At 29.6% G+C, this 17,413-nt stretch overlaps 2 protein-coding genes across 2 annotated transcripts; both read left to right on the forward strand.

The window, feature by feature from the left end:
* The first annotated feature begins 1,083 nt into the window (after nt 1–1,083).
* LOC125064604 lies at nt 1,084–5,316 on the forward strand. The gene is made up of 5 exons (XM_047671737.1): nt 1,084–1,199; nt 1,996–2,124; nt 3,361–3,549; nt 4,158–4,280; nt 4,932–5,316. The coding sequence occupies exons 2-5, from the start codon at nt 2,008–2,010 to the stop codon at nt 5,004–5,006; spliced, it is 504 nt and encodes a 167-aa protein (XP_047527693.1). The 5' UTR covers nt 1,084–1,199; nt 1,996–2,007; the 3' UTR covers nt 5,007–5,316.
* A 2,000-nt stretch (nt 5,317–7,316) lies between these two features.
* LOC125064825 (protein singles bar) lies at nt 7,317–12,495 on the forward strand. Its single transcript, XM_047672069.1, has 4 exons — nt 7,317–7,810; nt 8,683–8,865; nt 10,833–10,973; nt 11,964–12,495. Exons 1-4 carry the CDS (start codon nt 7,667–7,669, stop codon nt 12,039–12,041), a joined length of 546 nt encoding a protein of 181 aa, XP_047528025.1. The 5' UTR covers nt 7,317–7,666; the 3' UTR covers nt 12,042–12,495.
* The last annotated feature ends 4,918 nt before the right edge of the window (nt 12,496–17,413 follow it).

Below are 17,413 nucleotides of genomic sequence, written 5' to 3' on the forward strand. Positions count from 1 at the left end.
TTGCTTGTACGTCGTTTTTTACATTTTAAGGGTTCATTGAGCAGCAGTCAAAATATCAGGACCATCAGGAGAATTTTATCAATTAATTCAGTGCTCTGGCATAATAATCATGAATCCTCACCATTTTGGCACATTTCCTATTAAGAGGCTGAATAGTATACCTTACAGTTACTTGAAGGTATTTTAAAATTCAAATAATAAATTAATTCTCTACCTTGATACAAAGAATTGAAATTAAAAAAACATACGTTTCTTGCGTTAAGCATTCTTGTTAAATTTTAGCTATTATAATTAATATATACAGATTTAAATCGCGTAAACATGCATATGTGTTAGAACAGATATATATCCTCAGAAGTCTAGTCCAAGTCTTACAAATCATAAAATAAAGGGTTTACGACAACATTCAGAAAATAATTTGAAAGTAAGTTTAACTTTATTTCAGTATAATCGTGGAGCTAATACTTGTTGACTTCCAGGTTGGATGGATGTATTTTTAAATGTTGAAAAAGAGTAACTACTGAGATTATTGCTGAGTCTTCTCGGTAGAATCTGGATTCCGAATCGGTATTAGCTTCACTTAATATAGTTTGTTAAATGACAGTTCCAAAATGCTTGTACAAGTTTACTTGAATGAAGTATATTTTCAATTTGATTTTATATGTGTTCGGCAGAAAGATTTGTTTTCTGTCCTTTTGGATGTCTTTTTGAATCCCATTAATCAGTGACACTTTACATTTGATATAGTTGTGGTTGTCGACATCAAGTTTCGATAAAACTATTTCGATTAATAGGTATTAATTAAAGCTAATATTGAAAGCTATGTGATACATTATAAGTATTCAACAGTGAGTATTTAAATACTTATTTTCGTAATATATTCAGAATTTAGAAGCTACATATATATATTATATGGAAACAAGTATTTGGATGTTGTAGAACTCTCTTATGTATATTGAAACACTTCTTTGATTAACTTTATATTTAAATAAAGTTATTTTTGTGACGATGGTATGTACATTGTACATATTGTTGTTGTATACATAATGTCAGTCTGACGTTGCGCATGCGCGATACAAAAAGTGACTCAGTCCCTCTGTCAATGGCTCAATGCAGTCGCCCGCAAGCGCTCTACCTTGGTGCTCGGAATCCGCGCTTTTCTTTTAATATTTATCTTCAGTTTTTAGCAGAGAAAAAATGTAAGTATGAAGGATTACTCATTACTAACATCAGCAAAATATAATTCAATTACGCTGTTTATATTTTTATTAACCAGACTTATGTTTATATTAAATATGTTTTGTATTGAGCCACCTTATCCTTGTATTTTATCTCTTTATAAGGTTTTATCTCTAATAGTTTTTGAAATAAATGAGTTTCTGGAACGAATGAGTAATGAGATTTTTCGTTTTTTACAAATTATTCAAAATAATCGTCTATAACTTAAATTTGTAATGCAAACATGCGTCATCGTCTAAAAACATCGCGATACTTATACTGCCATACAATATATAAAATAATCTTATATTAGGTATGTACTTAATCCTGTTGTTGTAATTTCATATTTATTTTCAGTTTTATTGAATAGTATGACGTCATAAGTAATCGTGTAGTAGTCTATTAACTTCGAATGAAATGTTTAAAAAGCGTTTATTTATTGGCGGGAGCAAGCGGCCTCGGCATATAAACCTTGCGGGCGCCAACATGTCGACCTAGACATCCGTTTTCGGAGATGAGACACCTTATTGCAAAACAGATATCAGAGAAAATAAAATGAGAGGAGAATTAAAATAGAATAACCAAACTTCGAATATAAATATTACCAAATTAATAAAAGAACTTCAAACTATATATACTTATATAATTAATATAGGTATTCTGAGATTTAATAAATATAAAATTAATTTGGTAATAATTATATTCGAAGTTTTATGTATTTTATATTTTTTCATGGTAATAATAATGCCTAATAACAAATTTCTTATGATATTACAGTTTCATTCCAACATGTCTCACAACGTCACTATCATGAGGACGACTACTATGACGACGGGAGGGAATACAATTTTTTATAATACCAACTACCTTGGTACACTACCGGGATTGCTGAAACTCGCACAGTTGGTAAGTTGCAATGAAATTCATTTAATCAATAGCTATTATCAAATGCTTATACTTTTGCTTTGATCTGCCATATTTTACGGTGAAATATTTTAATTAGTTTTAATGTTAAAGAGCTTTAATTTTTAATATTATTTCATTCTCGATATTTCAAATAAATATTAATTTCAGTTTCAGACTAAAGCGTAACTATTAATTTAATCAAATTCATTGTTTTAATGAGTTTAGAATTAGGATACGAAAATGTATATCCTTGCGATTTACCTTGTATTGTGTCCGAATGGTGTTAGCGCCCACATCACGTCATTGTTTTTACACGCGAGTGAGAATTGAGGCTGAGCTTAAGTGACAAACAGCAAGCGATATTGATGTCAAAGGCATTCATTTCTTATATTTTTTAAATCGGTTATTGAGTTTATTTTTTATATATAACTATAATTATATAGTCACTGGTGTCAAATGTAACCATTTGTAGAGCACGTCTTTAAAGTGACGTAAGTAATTTCCCTTTTCTAATAATATATTTATTTATATCATATAATTTATTCCATTAATCCTTGTAATCATAAAATTAAGTATTGGAATATGGCCGGTTTTATGAATTAACAAGTGGAATGAACTATAAGTAATATAATTTTACACTGTGACAAATAAATATGAAATAATATATATTATATAGACAGATAAGACAGGTTATAGTTACAATAACAAGTCACGAACAGTCTGGATAAAGTTAACTTAATAAAATATTTGTAACTCATATTAATAAATATTTAAGCTTCTGTTGTGAAATTTTCTTATTTAGCGCGACTGCACGCTCTCCGGCTATTTTAGAAAATCATATCGCAACATTCAGCAGGCACTGTTTATATTCGGCGAAGCTAAAACTGTTGATACGATTGATCACTTTCATTTACAACCTTTTTTGTTGAAAATATGATTAATAATCTTTTTTTTTTTACGTTAAGATTTTGTTTTGCTCACACAAATAACACGTATAATAAAAGTTAATATTTGCAGATATAAAATTGAATAATTAATTATTTTGAATAATATTTTTTTATTTCTCTGCTGATGTATGTTTTATGTAGTTTTATAGTTAATAAAGAAATCATTTTTTCCTAAATTCCCATTCCCTTTTTAGGAGTGGACGATACTTTTTAAATATCTACATAAAAAAAATGGTAATAGGTTAATGGTAATAGTTTAAATTAATTTTTTCTCTTTATCTTTTTCCAGCTATTGGGAGCAGCGTGTGTCGGCGTAGTTGGTTATTACTTGGAACCGGGATATGTACGCTATAATGGACAAAAGCCCGAATTGTTCTACCTACTTGTTTCGGTGACATTCCTAATCGGCACATTTTGTATACTATTGTCCTGTCTGATGTCATTATCAACAGCTTCAATCATGTCTAAAACTTTATATGTAAGTTCGATATTTATATTTTTAAACCCAGTAAGCTTACTTCCATGTTTGCACATTACTACTTTTAGTTACATTTGCTACATTTTATCATCAGTGTTATATAATACAAAAGAAAAAAACAAAGAATTGTGTAACTCTACAACTACTATACGGCATTTATCGCTAGGGGATTCATGTGTATTTTCATTCGTAAAATTATACGATGAAAAGTAAAATAACTTTAAATTATAATTAATGAAAGAATTAATTAATTTGAATACAATTATATATTGTACATAGTTATAATATCACTTATTATCGCAAATTCAAGGCATGGGTTAATTTTAGTTTTTTTTTGATTCACTAAGAATATAAGTTTTTTGACAAAAGCTAAATCCAGAATTTAATGCAAGAAAAATAAGTGCTTAATTTTTATCACATTAATATTTGGTATTTGGAATGGCAATTTTTACATAACAGTTTTTTTAGATTGTTGATAACAATATTAACAAAAAGGATGTCAAATGTGGTATACATTATAATAAAAGTTAAAGTAAAAATGTATAAATTTTGACATATATGTATATTTGCAGAAAATAATCATTATTTTTATTTGTTGTCAATTCCAGGAAGTGATATATCACGGCGTTGCATTTATCCTGTACCTTTCGGCGGGTCTCACGCTTATGATTGAAGTAAATCATCAGAAAAGCAGCTATAGGCGAGACTTCGAACCTTATTTAGCGGCGGCGGTATGTACTCTTATTATTATTTCTAGCGATGAATCGCGATTTTCTCAGAGTTTAGACATATAAATATATCTATTTCAAATAGAATGTCATTGACTTATTATATTTATAATTTGAATTTAATTTAAGCCTTGATCATGTGATAATCACTTCGTTTATTGGTGAATACCGTATGAAAATCCATTCATATTTATCGCGGTCAGAGAAACAGAAAAACGCGAGGGGACTTTGTTTTATAGTATCCAATGACAGTATATAAGAGTCCGTGTTTGCTAAGTTGCTAAAGTAGGATAATCAAAATATGTGAATAATAAAGATAACATTTTGTTTTAATAATTCACATTCAAGAAAATCTACTAGACGTTGATATTCTCGTGAGAAGCCTTATTGTGCAACTCTGACTGATTTTTGTGTGGCGTTAAACGCGGCGCAAATAATTTTGATTTAACGAATTTGGCATGTGCTCTTGTATCTTTGCTCGAAAGGGTCAACGCCTTCTCCTATTGGTTTAATACACAAATGTTTTAATAACATACATGTCATTTTATACAAGTATTTAATCTTATTTTTAAAATTTTCAATTTGTATTTCCATTTTTTTTAAAAGTAATAAATAAAGGATAAGTGTAACTAATCAGATTTTTTTTTCATTTAGGTAATGGGGCTGGTAATGGCTGCTCTGTACTTGCTGAGTACAGTCTTGGCAAATCGTTCTTATCGCGGTTTTTAATTTTAATACGTGACAAAATACAAGTTTAATTGTTTGCAGGCAGTTCCTGAATTTAACAATTTTGTAAGAATATTGTAATTTGCGACAATTTTTTACTGTTCACAAATAAGCTTAAAATGCAACTGTCGTATGTCATGCTTGCCCTTTGTGAATCAAGTAAGTATTGTTATTGTATAACGGTAGAATATTTCAAGAATACATTTTAACATACAGTATAAGTACCGTCTTGCAAAGGCCTTATAAGATTTTTTAAGTATAAAATCTCTACCTTTATGTACAATGTTTTTATAAGGAAGTTGTTTTGATGTAATATTTTCTACTTATTTAATATTTATAAATCTATTTGAATGTTTGTATTACAAATATTAAATAAAAAGAACATAAAAATATTTTTATATTGATATTTAACGATAGTTTCTAGTTAATTTATGTTTACTTATTATTTTATTTCAATTCAATTTATTAAAATAATTAAATGTTGTAATTTTAAATTTCAACATTATTGCGTGTGTTGAAACACAAAATGTCGGTTTTACATTTAACAGAGCTTTAGATATTGTTTTGTTTCACAATTTAATTATTCTACAATGTAAACAAGCTTAGATTTCCTATAATAAACAGCCCATGGTACCTATATAGGTACATTATATTTAATTATAATAAATAAATCGAATATATTTTAATAAATGTATACCTACCGAATAATATTATTTTAACGTTTAGTAATTATAACGTCTTTTATAAAAGATTTATGTAACTAATGTTAACGTTCTAAAACCCGTACACGCATTTATTTTTATATTGTTCCTTTTTGAAGCGTTTTTTTCGGATAAAACATTTTCTAGGTATGTAGTTACGTTATGGTTTTGAAAAATGAAGATACCAACAGGTGTATTCGCTTCTTATTAGCATTGAGTCATTAGTAACAGTTATAGCATTCGCTAGTTAGAAGTCATGATTAGGCCATTAATAACGAAAAAAAAGATGTTTAATTATTACATAATGCAATAATTAAATAACTTTTTTACGTTATTTCGAATTCTAATAATGAAATATTTATATTAAGATTAAGAACAAAAGTATTTTTAAATTATACCTGTATTACTTTTACTCAATTGGATAATATTCAAAAAATATTCCGCATAATTTTAATGATGCGCTCTTTCTATAAAAGTATGATAAACTGCCTTAATGTTATATAAAGTAGGTTAAGTTTTAAGAAGTTATTTTCGTATGTGTCTACAACACGTCGGAAGCAACAAAAGCATAATTACCTATTCAATAATCAAGCTACCTTTTTAACGAAACAAGCCGTTCAACCAGTAAATGAAAATTGCAAATTGAAAGCTTAATTTTTGTAAATATTATAGGCATTGATTATTCAAGCAGATTGTACATTTTGTTTCGTCAAATATTTTATGTCATTGGCCAGACCTTTCATTAAACTGTGGCATTGTGTCATTTTGGACTCGGATTGAACGGCGCTTGCTGTTAATAAAAGACTAGGATTTTAATTGAAAGGCTATTACAGCTAATTTACTGTGACATATATATGATAAAGGTTATTACCCTTAAGTCTTATTACTTATTAAAATATTATTATTATTATTTATATGTTATATACGATAAGTGAAATGTAGTAAATATAAATCTCCACACATTTTTTTCCTTCCAGCCAAAGCTGGGCATGGAATAACAATTTGTGCTTCCTTTTGATACTTATAATATTTTTTATGTCTATATAACTTTTGAAATAAAACAATTTACAGGATTATTATTTTATTTTGATATCCCGAGTTATTATCGTCATTGGATTATGATTGCAGTGAAACGTATTTTATTAATTTAATATAGTCGTTGCATTTGTCTTGTACAGATTGGTCTTTTCATCATCGATCGCATGCCTTTTTACATTACACAAGAGTTTGGTTACTTACAATGCCCCTATGAGCATTTGTAGGCCGTTAAAACTATAATTATAATACGATCAGTTTAAAAAAATATATAAACTAATAAAAGAAAAAGCTTTTAATAATTGATGATGTTATTTCTGAAAAAAAATATTCATATTTTGTGATTTCGATATAATAAAAAAAAATTAATGATAAATCTTTCATATGAATGAATAAATGAATGAATCATATTTTGTTTTTTTTTTTAAGTTAAAAAATAAAGGTTACAAGGCGGTAAACATTAACCCCAAAATAGAAATAACCCTCCACGTAGCGCTCGTGCGCGTACTATTTTTACTGCGTGCCGGCGGACGCGCGCCTTATTTAAATAACATTCATATACTGTTCAGACGTGTTATTCCTGTGGGAAATTATTATATTTTAAAGATACAATCAAAAAATTAACATATCAATATATTTAAAAGTAAACAATTCTTATAAAAGAGCCCTATAAACTTTATCAAATTTATTGAAAAAATATGGGTTAAGGAGTAGTTCATCGAACTTTTTAATTGTAAACGTTCGCAAAACGTCTAAAAATATTGTGTGTGACTAATGCTGATGTGTAAATGGTGAAATATTTTAACTCTCCTAAATTTCCTGTTGGTCCATTAGCGTGTGCTGGTTGAGCTTTGTCTGGATACATTCGTCGACATTATAAAACGAAAACAAAAGACAAAGACATTTTAAATATTGTTTATAAATATAATGACTCGAGGTCCTACTATTGTGCGGGTGGCTCCAAGTGGCAATAATAGCAGAGGTATTAAATGCTGTTGTTGCCGTTGCTGCGAATGCCTCAACTTGGGATACCTAACGTCACAGCATGGTGCTTTAAAACTGGCTGAAGCGGTGAGTATTCGTTTACTACTTATTAATTTGTCGTTATATTACTTATTCCATAAATATAATTCTTTTTACTTTTTAAAAAATTTCTTGACTTGACTTTGCACTGGAATTAATTAATTATAGATGTATCTATAAACTACAAGCTTAAGACCTAGTTTACAATATATTTTTCATATCTATTGAGGTTAATCTGTTCGAATTCGAAGATGTATCTAGTGCAATACTTGAAAGAATTCAGGTCTTAAAATATTAATAGTTGGTTCCTGTTAACTTAAAATAAAATCCGTTTTCTTTAATCTTGATTATTCTTGAATAATTCTTCATATAGTTTCTAATTTAATAAAAGTTAAATCGTCTAAACTATTTATTGGTTAATCTTCGATTGCCATTTCTGATAACTTCAGGAAGCAGATAATTTTCTGCTAAAGCAAAAATCTTACTAGGTGATCAAAATTCGCGGTGATTAAAAATCTCATAATTATGGTTGATCTGCTACAATTTTATCAACTTAGCTCACAGGCACTAATTACTACACATTATTTTATATATGGAAACATACATATTATAATAAAAATCTAAAACTGTTTTATATCGCGAAATATGGTTATAAGTGCTTTTAATATTAGTTATATTATAAATTTTAAGTTGATATAACTTTTGATCGACTTAAGCGATGTTTATCACAAAAGGTCTTAGAATCTCCCTCGAATAATTTTTAAGGTGATTTTGAATATTATTCTGGACACACCGACAGACGCACAAACATAAAAATATTGATTGTTTTGTTAAGTTTCAAATAGCCATATTAACAGAATTGAAATTTTTTTAGATACAAATATTAAATAAATTTAATAATGGTATAAATTGTTTGACAGATGCTAGGAAGTTTATGTCAAAGTCTGTTGGTAAAGTATGGATTATCAGAAGCCAGTAGTATGGGCTCGGCGTTCCATGGCTTCTTGACGACTGCATCGGCGTGCCTGATGACCACTGCTCTGCTCATCGCCTGCTACGTCCTGTCATCTAATTCTCAACAGCTGATTCGACAATCTGTTTTCGTTAGTATTTTATAGCTGATAAATCTTATTATTATCACGGTTGAGATCATAGTACATTAACATTTATTGTCGGCTGTCATTTAGAAACACAGGTTCGAAGTCAAAATTATCATTTTTTATTATTGAAAAGTCTACATCTTGAACATAAAAAACATTAGCATTAGCAGCCCGTAAATGTCCCACTGCTGGGATAAAGGCCTCCTCTCCTTTGAGGAGATATATAGATATATAGATAGAAAATACTAACGAAAGCATATTCCACCACGCTGCTCCAATGCGGGTTGGCGGAATACACATGTGGCAGAATTTCGTTGAAATTAGACACATGCAGGTTTCCTCACGATGTTTTCCTTCACCGCCGAGCACGAGATGAATTATAAACACAAATTAAGCACATGAAAATTCAGTGGTGCCTGCCTGGGTTTGAGCCCGAAATCATCGGTTAAGATGCACGCGTTTTAACCACTGGGCCATCTCGGCTCATAAAAAACAGCCAAGAGGATTTTATTTTTTTATTTAACATAAACAGCTCGTGTTCGTGTGTGTGTTCTCGATATTTCAGACTATTGTTACGACTGACCTAATTCAAATCTCTCAAAGTCGATATACTTATATATATGTATATCTATCATTAGTCATTTTTATCAAATACTTCTACTTAGTAGTCGTGTATTGATGAGTTCAGTCAGCAGTTTAGGTTTTTATTTATTATTAATTTAATTTAATTTCATGAAAGTTGCGTGAGGCACACTCTCCCATGTATGTTTATAAACAATAATAATTAATGCTGAGTTAATTGCGTTTTTATTTTATAACGATATTAGCACGTCACTTCGGCTTCGAAGTGTGCAAAAGTAAATTGTGGAGATTTTATTAAATGTGGATAAAGGCACTAAGATTCTATATTATCTTAAGAGATAATATGTGCTTAATGATAACCTTATTAGCGTCATTTAACGTTATCTTATGAAATCATAATGCGGCTTTGAAGAGTCCTTACTTCACAAAATACAATAATTGTGTTTCTAAATGTAATACGCATATGACAATACAAGCTTTTCACCCTGTTTAAAATATTTCTTTTGGATGAAATCCGAATATGTATCCAGTTAGGGAATCTTAAATACATAAAAAAAAATGTTTATTTTATTTTGTCTTTGGGATTTTGCGAAATAGAATTTGTTGCGCATCAATAAAGTGATATAGTTTTTCAAGCAAATGTTATAATTGAAAGATTTGGATAGACTTGAACGTATAAACTGTTTCTCTATTTTTTATTTAATTACTGAAGTCAGTTTTAATTTCAATCTGTTATATTAATTTTCATTCGGCTCTATCAATTAATATTTGATTGTCATCACTGTCGTATTACGAGTATCTATTGCAGCAGTGAATTCCCTTTTGGTAGGCACTGACCAGATAGAATTGAAATAGGTTCGGGCCACTTGTTTACAATTTTGGTAATATGTACCTAATAAGGCATTTAATCAATTACGATTGAAGTTCAAATCAAAACGTATCGATTTAAGTGCAGATAAATGTTTAAAAAACTAAGTAAATGTTTCGTAAATATATTTTATGAACACTATTTTTTTCATTTTAAACCCTTTTTTGTCTGTGACATGGCAGATTTTTTTATTATATTCTTTGAAGTTTCCACCAAAAACGCAAGCAAGGAAGCTTGCCACATGTCAAATGTGGCCTGCGGGCCATGGCTTACCCACCACTTGTCTAGTCGATAGAACCATTACCGTGTATGCACTTAATTTGAGTCTTTTTTGATTGTTCCACCAATCAGCATTGGACATGGTAAATGTTTCAATACAGACTTGTATTGGAACAATCACCAAAATTTTCTATTTAATAGCTTGTGCAAAATACTGGCACATTTATTAGCTGTTATTTTTTTTCTTTTATCTAAATTTATAAATAGATACCATAGCTCTCATTTTCTATTTTTTCCGCAGGAATTTGTATTCAACGCTGTGGCTTGTTTTATGTATTTATCAGCGTCGTCGTACATGGGCGTGGCTGTAAATATATACTTGTATCCTCGCTACGCGCTGGTCAACATGTATGCAGCATATCCCGCAATGACAGCAGTATACGTAAGTGTTTTTCTATATATATCTACAATGTCCTGGCAGACTGACCAATACGTACGGCCTAAACTAATGGACGTTATGGACCTTTGTTTTATAATGTAGAATTATGTCAGGGTTTTGCGAGATTTTTTATTTTTAGCGGATTATCCCAGCTGTATTAGCCAAGATTAGCCAATCTCAATTTGATAGGATGAATCAATGGTGCCTTTAATTGTCAATCTGTTTAGCACAGCAAAGTAAATAAAGATGGTCATTTATATTTTTATAGGATTGGAAAACTTGTGTTGAAAACTCATATATGTCATTATTATAATTATGATGATACTTTTGAGGAGGGAGTTTAGAGTTTTTTCTAAACTCCTACAATGTGGAATTGTGATACTATTTTATTCCTCCTAATTTTTCAATTTCCACGGACAAAGTCGCGATGGGCAGTTACACACATATATACTGTTCGCTATGATTTTATATATTGTGGCATTTTCTTTATTATGCCTTTTCTCACATATTTTTCTTATTGGCAAAATGGTTGCCTATAAGTGCTTATTGCTGTAGCGATCAGGCTGCCCGTTGCACAGTTGAATTACATGTACAATATATCAATTATTCGGTGGACATCAAAACAATGTCTGATTGTGTAACACTGTTTGTAAAAATATTATTAATGAAGTGGAATAAATGAAGCTGCATGTGCATTTTATAAATATATACATTTTGTTATCATTTGTTAATATCAATAGATCTAGACTTAGATAATACAACTGTCATCAGATATGCACGATATCAAAAATAATTTGATGTATTATGTTCATTCTATAATGACAGATATAAGTATGATGTAATTAAATATTACCTTGTTGGGTCAAATATTTGCACGTTTTTTATACATAACATAACATACCTTTTCATTCATTATTATTATATTTGGTACCATAACATTCATTAATATGGGAAATATTATATATTTGTGAAATAATTCGTCTTTTTTTTTAGTACATTGGTGTCGTCGTTGGAATACTTCATGGAGTGGACGCTTATATATCCTACAAATATCATAAAGGAATACGATAAATGGATGAAAGGATTTCAAATTTCGAATAAACATTTTAAGTTTCATTCCAATCTACATTTTATAAAGCAACGGTATAAAGCGACTCAATCCAACGAACATAAAACTTGTTATCTACTAATTATTATTCTCAGAACCATTTACCTCGTATAATAAAATTCTATTATTTCATAGGTTTCCTTTAGAGGCAAGAACTCGAACAGAGTTAATCTTTACAGCACTTTTTTTAATTTTTTACATTATACAGCTTCTACAGTGTAAAAAATGTATTGTAAGGATTAATATGATTCATATCCATGAAATATCTTTCATTAATAAAGATTCTAACATAAGAAATGTAAAGGAAGATTATTTTGAAAAGTATTAATTATAAATGTGTATTACGTAAAAATATTTCTTTGTGGGACAGTGTAGTTGTCAATTATTAAAAACGTGTAAATTTTTTAATCATGTAATCACTAAAATATCTGAATAAGATAAAATAACCATTAGCATATCTTTCTCATCTAGATATTATTAAGCGAAATTATAATTAGATTTTTAATGAATATTATCGAATATTATTAAAAACAAAAATTATAATGATATATTTCACATAGTTTTATTTTTAAAATAAAATGTACAGAAGTATGAAGTTGTTTCTTTTATGCCGTCCATTGTATGCGCCGGAGTAACCTGTGTTGTGTCGTACCAGGTACGAGTTAACGTCAGTCGCTGATAGCGCATGTTAACTAATAAATAATAAATTATACCAGTATAGCCGCTTCTATAATGGAAGTGTGGTGGTGGACGTATAAAAAGCAACTTCGATTAGAAAGCTATAAGGAAATTAAATTCATATTATGATGACGTAATCAGAGTTTTGACATAACGTTTTCTGATTTTGTCAAATATTGTCATGTTTACTAAACGTATTGCATTTTATTACATAACAGCTCATGATTACTTAATATATAATGTACTTAGTTCGGTAAAAGTGTAATCGTTTTCAGTACGAAGTTTGTATTGCTTTGTCGTTAGAAAATATATTTTCCCGTGTTTAATTAAAAAAGAATTATTATCACATCAATGTTAATGTTATTTTTGTCAGAATTTAAACTAGTTCTCTCTGGATGTCGACTACGTAAGAAATAAAGGTGCAAATGATAATTTTTTCCATATTTATTTATTATAGACTAAACGTAATAATTTTTAGTATTGTTGTATTTCGTTTTGTAGAGTGAGTAAGCTAGTATAACTACAGTCACAAGGGATATAACTTCTTAGTTTCCAATGTTGGTGGCGCATTGTTGATGTAAAATATGGTTAATATTCTTATAGCGCCAATGTATATGGGTGTTGATAACCACTTTCAATTTTCCTGTCCGCCACCTACATAATAAAATATATAATTCATGTTAATCACACGTTACGAGCATGAGACAATAATCAGAAACTAATCTAACAAAATATGTGGTCAAGCTTTATCATGAGCATGAAATAGGCTCTGAAATGTGGGGCAAAAATACTATCTTGTTGTAAGAAAGTCAAAGATATACAATTATATTATATAATTGTAGTCATAAATATACAATTATTTTACTAACATAAACTTTAAAAACGAGCACCTTACCTAGAATTAGTCGTACGTAACTATTGGGTAAAATTTGTATTTCAGTAATTTATCTTTTCTCTGACGGTTCATTGGAGTGAGACGGCGTTTCACGTTGTACCAACGACGGATAGCAAGTTGCAGCGAAATAGCTTTCGACATAGCCCTGCATCCGCCGCCGCTAGCACACGAAAGTAGAACACCATGTAAGGGAACTTACCATGCGATCGTTGAAGATAAAGGAATTTGATCTATGGAGTGTTTGCATTTTGATTAAAAAACGATTAAGTAGTTTATACTCAAAATATTCCCGTTGCTTTTGTATACTAAGAAACAGGTGACGCGTGTTAGCAAAAATATAGATTATTTTATTAGGAAAGTTATATTATAAAATAAAAAATAATTTTATAATTCGCAAGCAATCTATGTTCGCAATCTAATGTTAAATTTATCTAACGTAATGCACGTATAATTAAACGTACGATAAAAACATATATGTAATTATAAAACTATGTATTAGCAAATTAAATAAAGATAGTGTATTTTGTCAACATACATTACATACATTAGCAGCCCGTAAATGTCCCACTGCTGGGATAAAGGCCTCCTCTCCCTTTGAGGAGAAGGTTTGGAGCATATTCCACCACGCTGCTCCAATGCGGGTTGGCGGAATACACATGTGGCAGAATTTCGTTGAAATTAGACACATGCAGGTTTCCTCACGATGTTTTCCTTCACCGCCGAGCACGAGATGAATTATAAACACAAATTAAGCACATGAAAATTCAGTGGTGCCTGCCTGGGTTTGAACCCGAAATCATCAGTTAAGATGCACGCGTTCTAACCACTGGGCCATCTCGGCTCTTAATAAAAGTAAATTTTGTCAACAAGCTTCTTTTAATAAAAGTAAAATTATATTTGAATGTAAATATTGAATACGACTATAAATCTGAAAATATTGAATACTTTTAACTCTAGGTAGAAATTTATGTATTGGGCTAGATAGTAGGCCCAGACAAGGAGATATTTAAAAAGACGATTTTTTAAGCAACAATAAAAATATTGTCAAAACAATCCGGAATAAGTAAAAAATTGACATTATAGTAACTTGCTATAAAAGTAAAGATGTCAGAGTATTATTTTTTGTATGCTTATCTTTTATATTTCATTTTCATCTTATTGGAAGATGATTGAAAGCCGAAAGTAAGCAATATCATACAAAATATTTTTCATACGTTTTTATAATATGTAGTTCAGTCAGCGGTGGTAGCAGGATTATTTTCAAGGAGGTGCCTTATACTTTTGAGTAATTCTTACAATGTGTCAAAACGAGATGTCAATCACCGATGGGAGACCGAAGGCTGACACTTTGCTTACATTGCTGAGCATAGACTGTTGCTGCTGATTGCCGCGTACACTGTATACATGACAAGGTGTTGAATAAGTTTAGACAACAAGACTTTCTTTTTTTATTTAAACACTTTCTGTTTCTTACCTAGCAGAGAGATATATCCACTTCTCGGTATCCACGGTTACAATCTTAAATGATGATTTTGAGTTCAAATTCGGGGTACCACTGATTTTTTTATTTGGTTATAATTCGTATCGTACTCGGCGGTAAGAATAACCTCATGAGGAAACCTGTATAATAAACATTCTCATCAAAAAGGAGAGGAAGTCTTATCTGAGCTGTGGGATATATATAAAAGGGAAAATTTCCCAAAAAGAAAAATTCAATTTCAAAAACATACAGGAATAAACAAAAAATAAAAATAATTAATTTTTGTATAACATCAATTTCTAAAAATAAATTTCTACTATATTTTCATAGTAAAAAAAAGTTTTAACCTAGATGTATTCAATTAGTGTTTAATTTAATTGTTCTGTCATCATTGGTTTGACATAACAGAGGAAGACATAACATTGTTTTATTAAACATGTCCTAACAACATTTATAATATTACAGGAAAGTATATCACAAGTCAATTTAATATATCATTATTTCGAATGTTTTACTGACTCGTGAAACATGTATAAGTATGAAAAACTATGGACAGAAGCAGAAACAGGGACAAATCTGTACATTAAAGTAATAATCCATCATTGATAATTATGCGGTCATCAGGTAGTTCGGCATTTCTTTATTTCAAATTTATTAAGGTATAGTTTTTCGAGCAATTTAAATTAACTTTTTTAAGTATTTTTGATTTGACGATGCTTGCGACATTTGAATGTCTAGAAAACAATTCTTCTAGGTCTAATACTTCTATTTCAGTAAATTCATTCAGGTTCAGAATCAGAATTCAAGTAAACAATATATCATACATATGTGAATTTTGGTCTGTACAGTGATTAAAAAAATACATGTTTAAATTTAGGTCAATAAAGGTAGTTTTATAATACACATTAACCTTTTTGTCTTGCTGTTATCTACCGATAGGTTGTAGGCCACAATTTCCGCTTATAAAATGTAACAGAAGAAGTTAGTGCTCGCTTTGGTAGAGACAGTTGTAAATCAAATATGTAAACTTGCGAAATCACATCTTCTTTGCACAAATTTGTATATAAGGTTGTCCTGATTAGCTCTGGTTACTTAATGTGTATCTGTTGATTATTTTACTGTAAATTTGTCATATGACATACAAATATTAAAGCCTTTAATTGATTAGTTCTGCCGTAACTTCTATTAGAAAATATATTGGGATCCTTCTTAAAAAAAATTTTTGTTATCATTACTAATTTTATACTTAATGTATTCTTACTTAATAGAATAATTAATCATTAATTGTTACTTTTATCATTATATTTGGCGCCCAATATTAAAAATGATATTATAAGCCAAAGGTAAAGGTTGCTTTTGTTTGTATAATTAACTAAAAATACTACTACTCCATATCACCTCGGTTGTCTGGAAGAAATCGCTTTAAAGCGATAAGACCGCCGGTTGTACCATCGTTTCTTTATATAAACTTACTATAAGGCTAATCTGTTTAATTTATGGTGTACAATAAAGTATTTAAATAAATAAATAAATAAAAAAAGAGGAGAATTTTTTTTCTGTAATGTCTAGCTGAAAAAACGATCTAAGCAATATACATAAAACTAGTAAGATGCAAAGCGTTACGGAGAACTTACTTATTATGTAATATTAAAATATAAAACTTGGTGCGCTCTGCAATTTCATTCGCTTTTAATTTAGACTACTGACGTGACACGCGTGAATTTCATATTTTTTGTTAACAGAGCCGTATTAACCATGTCGGGCCCCTAATCTTCCACTTCTCTAATCTTTTTTAACCTCCTTAAATATATTTTGTCTACCTCAATGCAATTTTTTGTTCTTTAACTATTTAATTAAAGTCTGTCATCACCCTTCTCAAATACGAAATATATTTTGGCTTCCAAAATTTTCTAAATTTTAGCCGGTTTTGAGGTCTCTTGGCCATGCGAGGCCTACACTACATACCCAAGTGGATATTCTGACTCTGCTCGTTAAGTTATATATAAGTGAGAATGTTACAATTTTCATGCGTACAAGTAAACAGAGTAAAAGTATACGGATGAAATTGAAGCAGAGTGACTACAATAGCTAATGTCTCATGAATAATTATTAAAATGTTTCGGCACATTTTATATGTGTTTGGAATAAATGATATTTGCAAAAAGTACTAAGATTATCTATGCATAATTTGTAGGGTCTGTGCAGGGAGACTGTAGAAATAATTAATTTATAGTTTAAACAGTAACTAACGACTTAGAACTTATACATAAGTTTTTATAAAC

The sequence above is a fragment of the Vanessa atalanta genome, chromosome 6 (assembly GCF_905147765.1).
Source record: "Vanessa atalanta chromosome 6, ilVanAtal1.2, whole genome shotgun sequence".
In the NCBI taxonomy this organism is placed as follows: Eukaryota; Metazoa; Arthropoda; class Insecta; order Lepidoptera; family Nymphalidae; genus Vanessa; species Vanessa atalanta.

Bases quoted from the DNA above. Each gene is read 5' to 3' on its own strand.
- LOC125064825 (XM_047672069.1), top strand. From the start codon at position 7,667: ATGACTCGAGGTCCTACTATTGTGCGGGTGGCTCCAAGTGGCAATAAT. The intron at 8,866-10,832 runs GTTAGTATTTTA...TTTTTTCCGCAG, and splicing joins TGATTCGACAATCTGTTTTC to GAATTTGTATTCAACGCTGT. The intron at 10,974-11,963 runs GTAAGTGTTTTT...CTTTTTTTTTAG, and splicing joins CCGCAATGACAGCAGTATAC to TACATTGGTGTCGTCGTTGG.
- LOC125064604 (XM_047671737.1), top strand. From the start codon at position 2,008: ATGTCTCACAACGTCACTATCATGAGGACGACTACTATGACGACGGGA. The intron at 2,125-3,360 runs GTAAGTTGCAAT...ATCTTTTTCCAG, and splicing joins TGCTGAAACTCGCACAGTTG to CTATTGGGAGCAGCGTGTGT. The intron at 3,550-4,157 runs GTAAGTTCGATA...TGTCAATTCCAG, and splicing joins TCATGTCTAAAACTTTATAT to GAAGTGATATATCACGGCGT.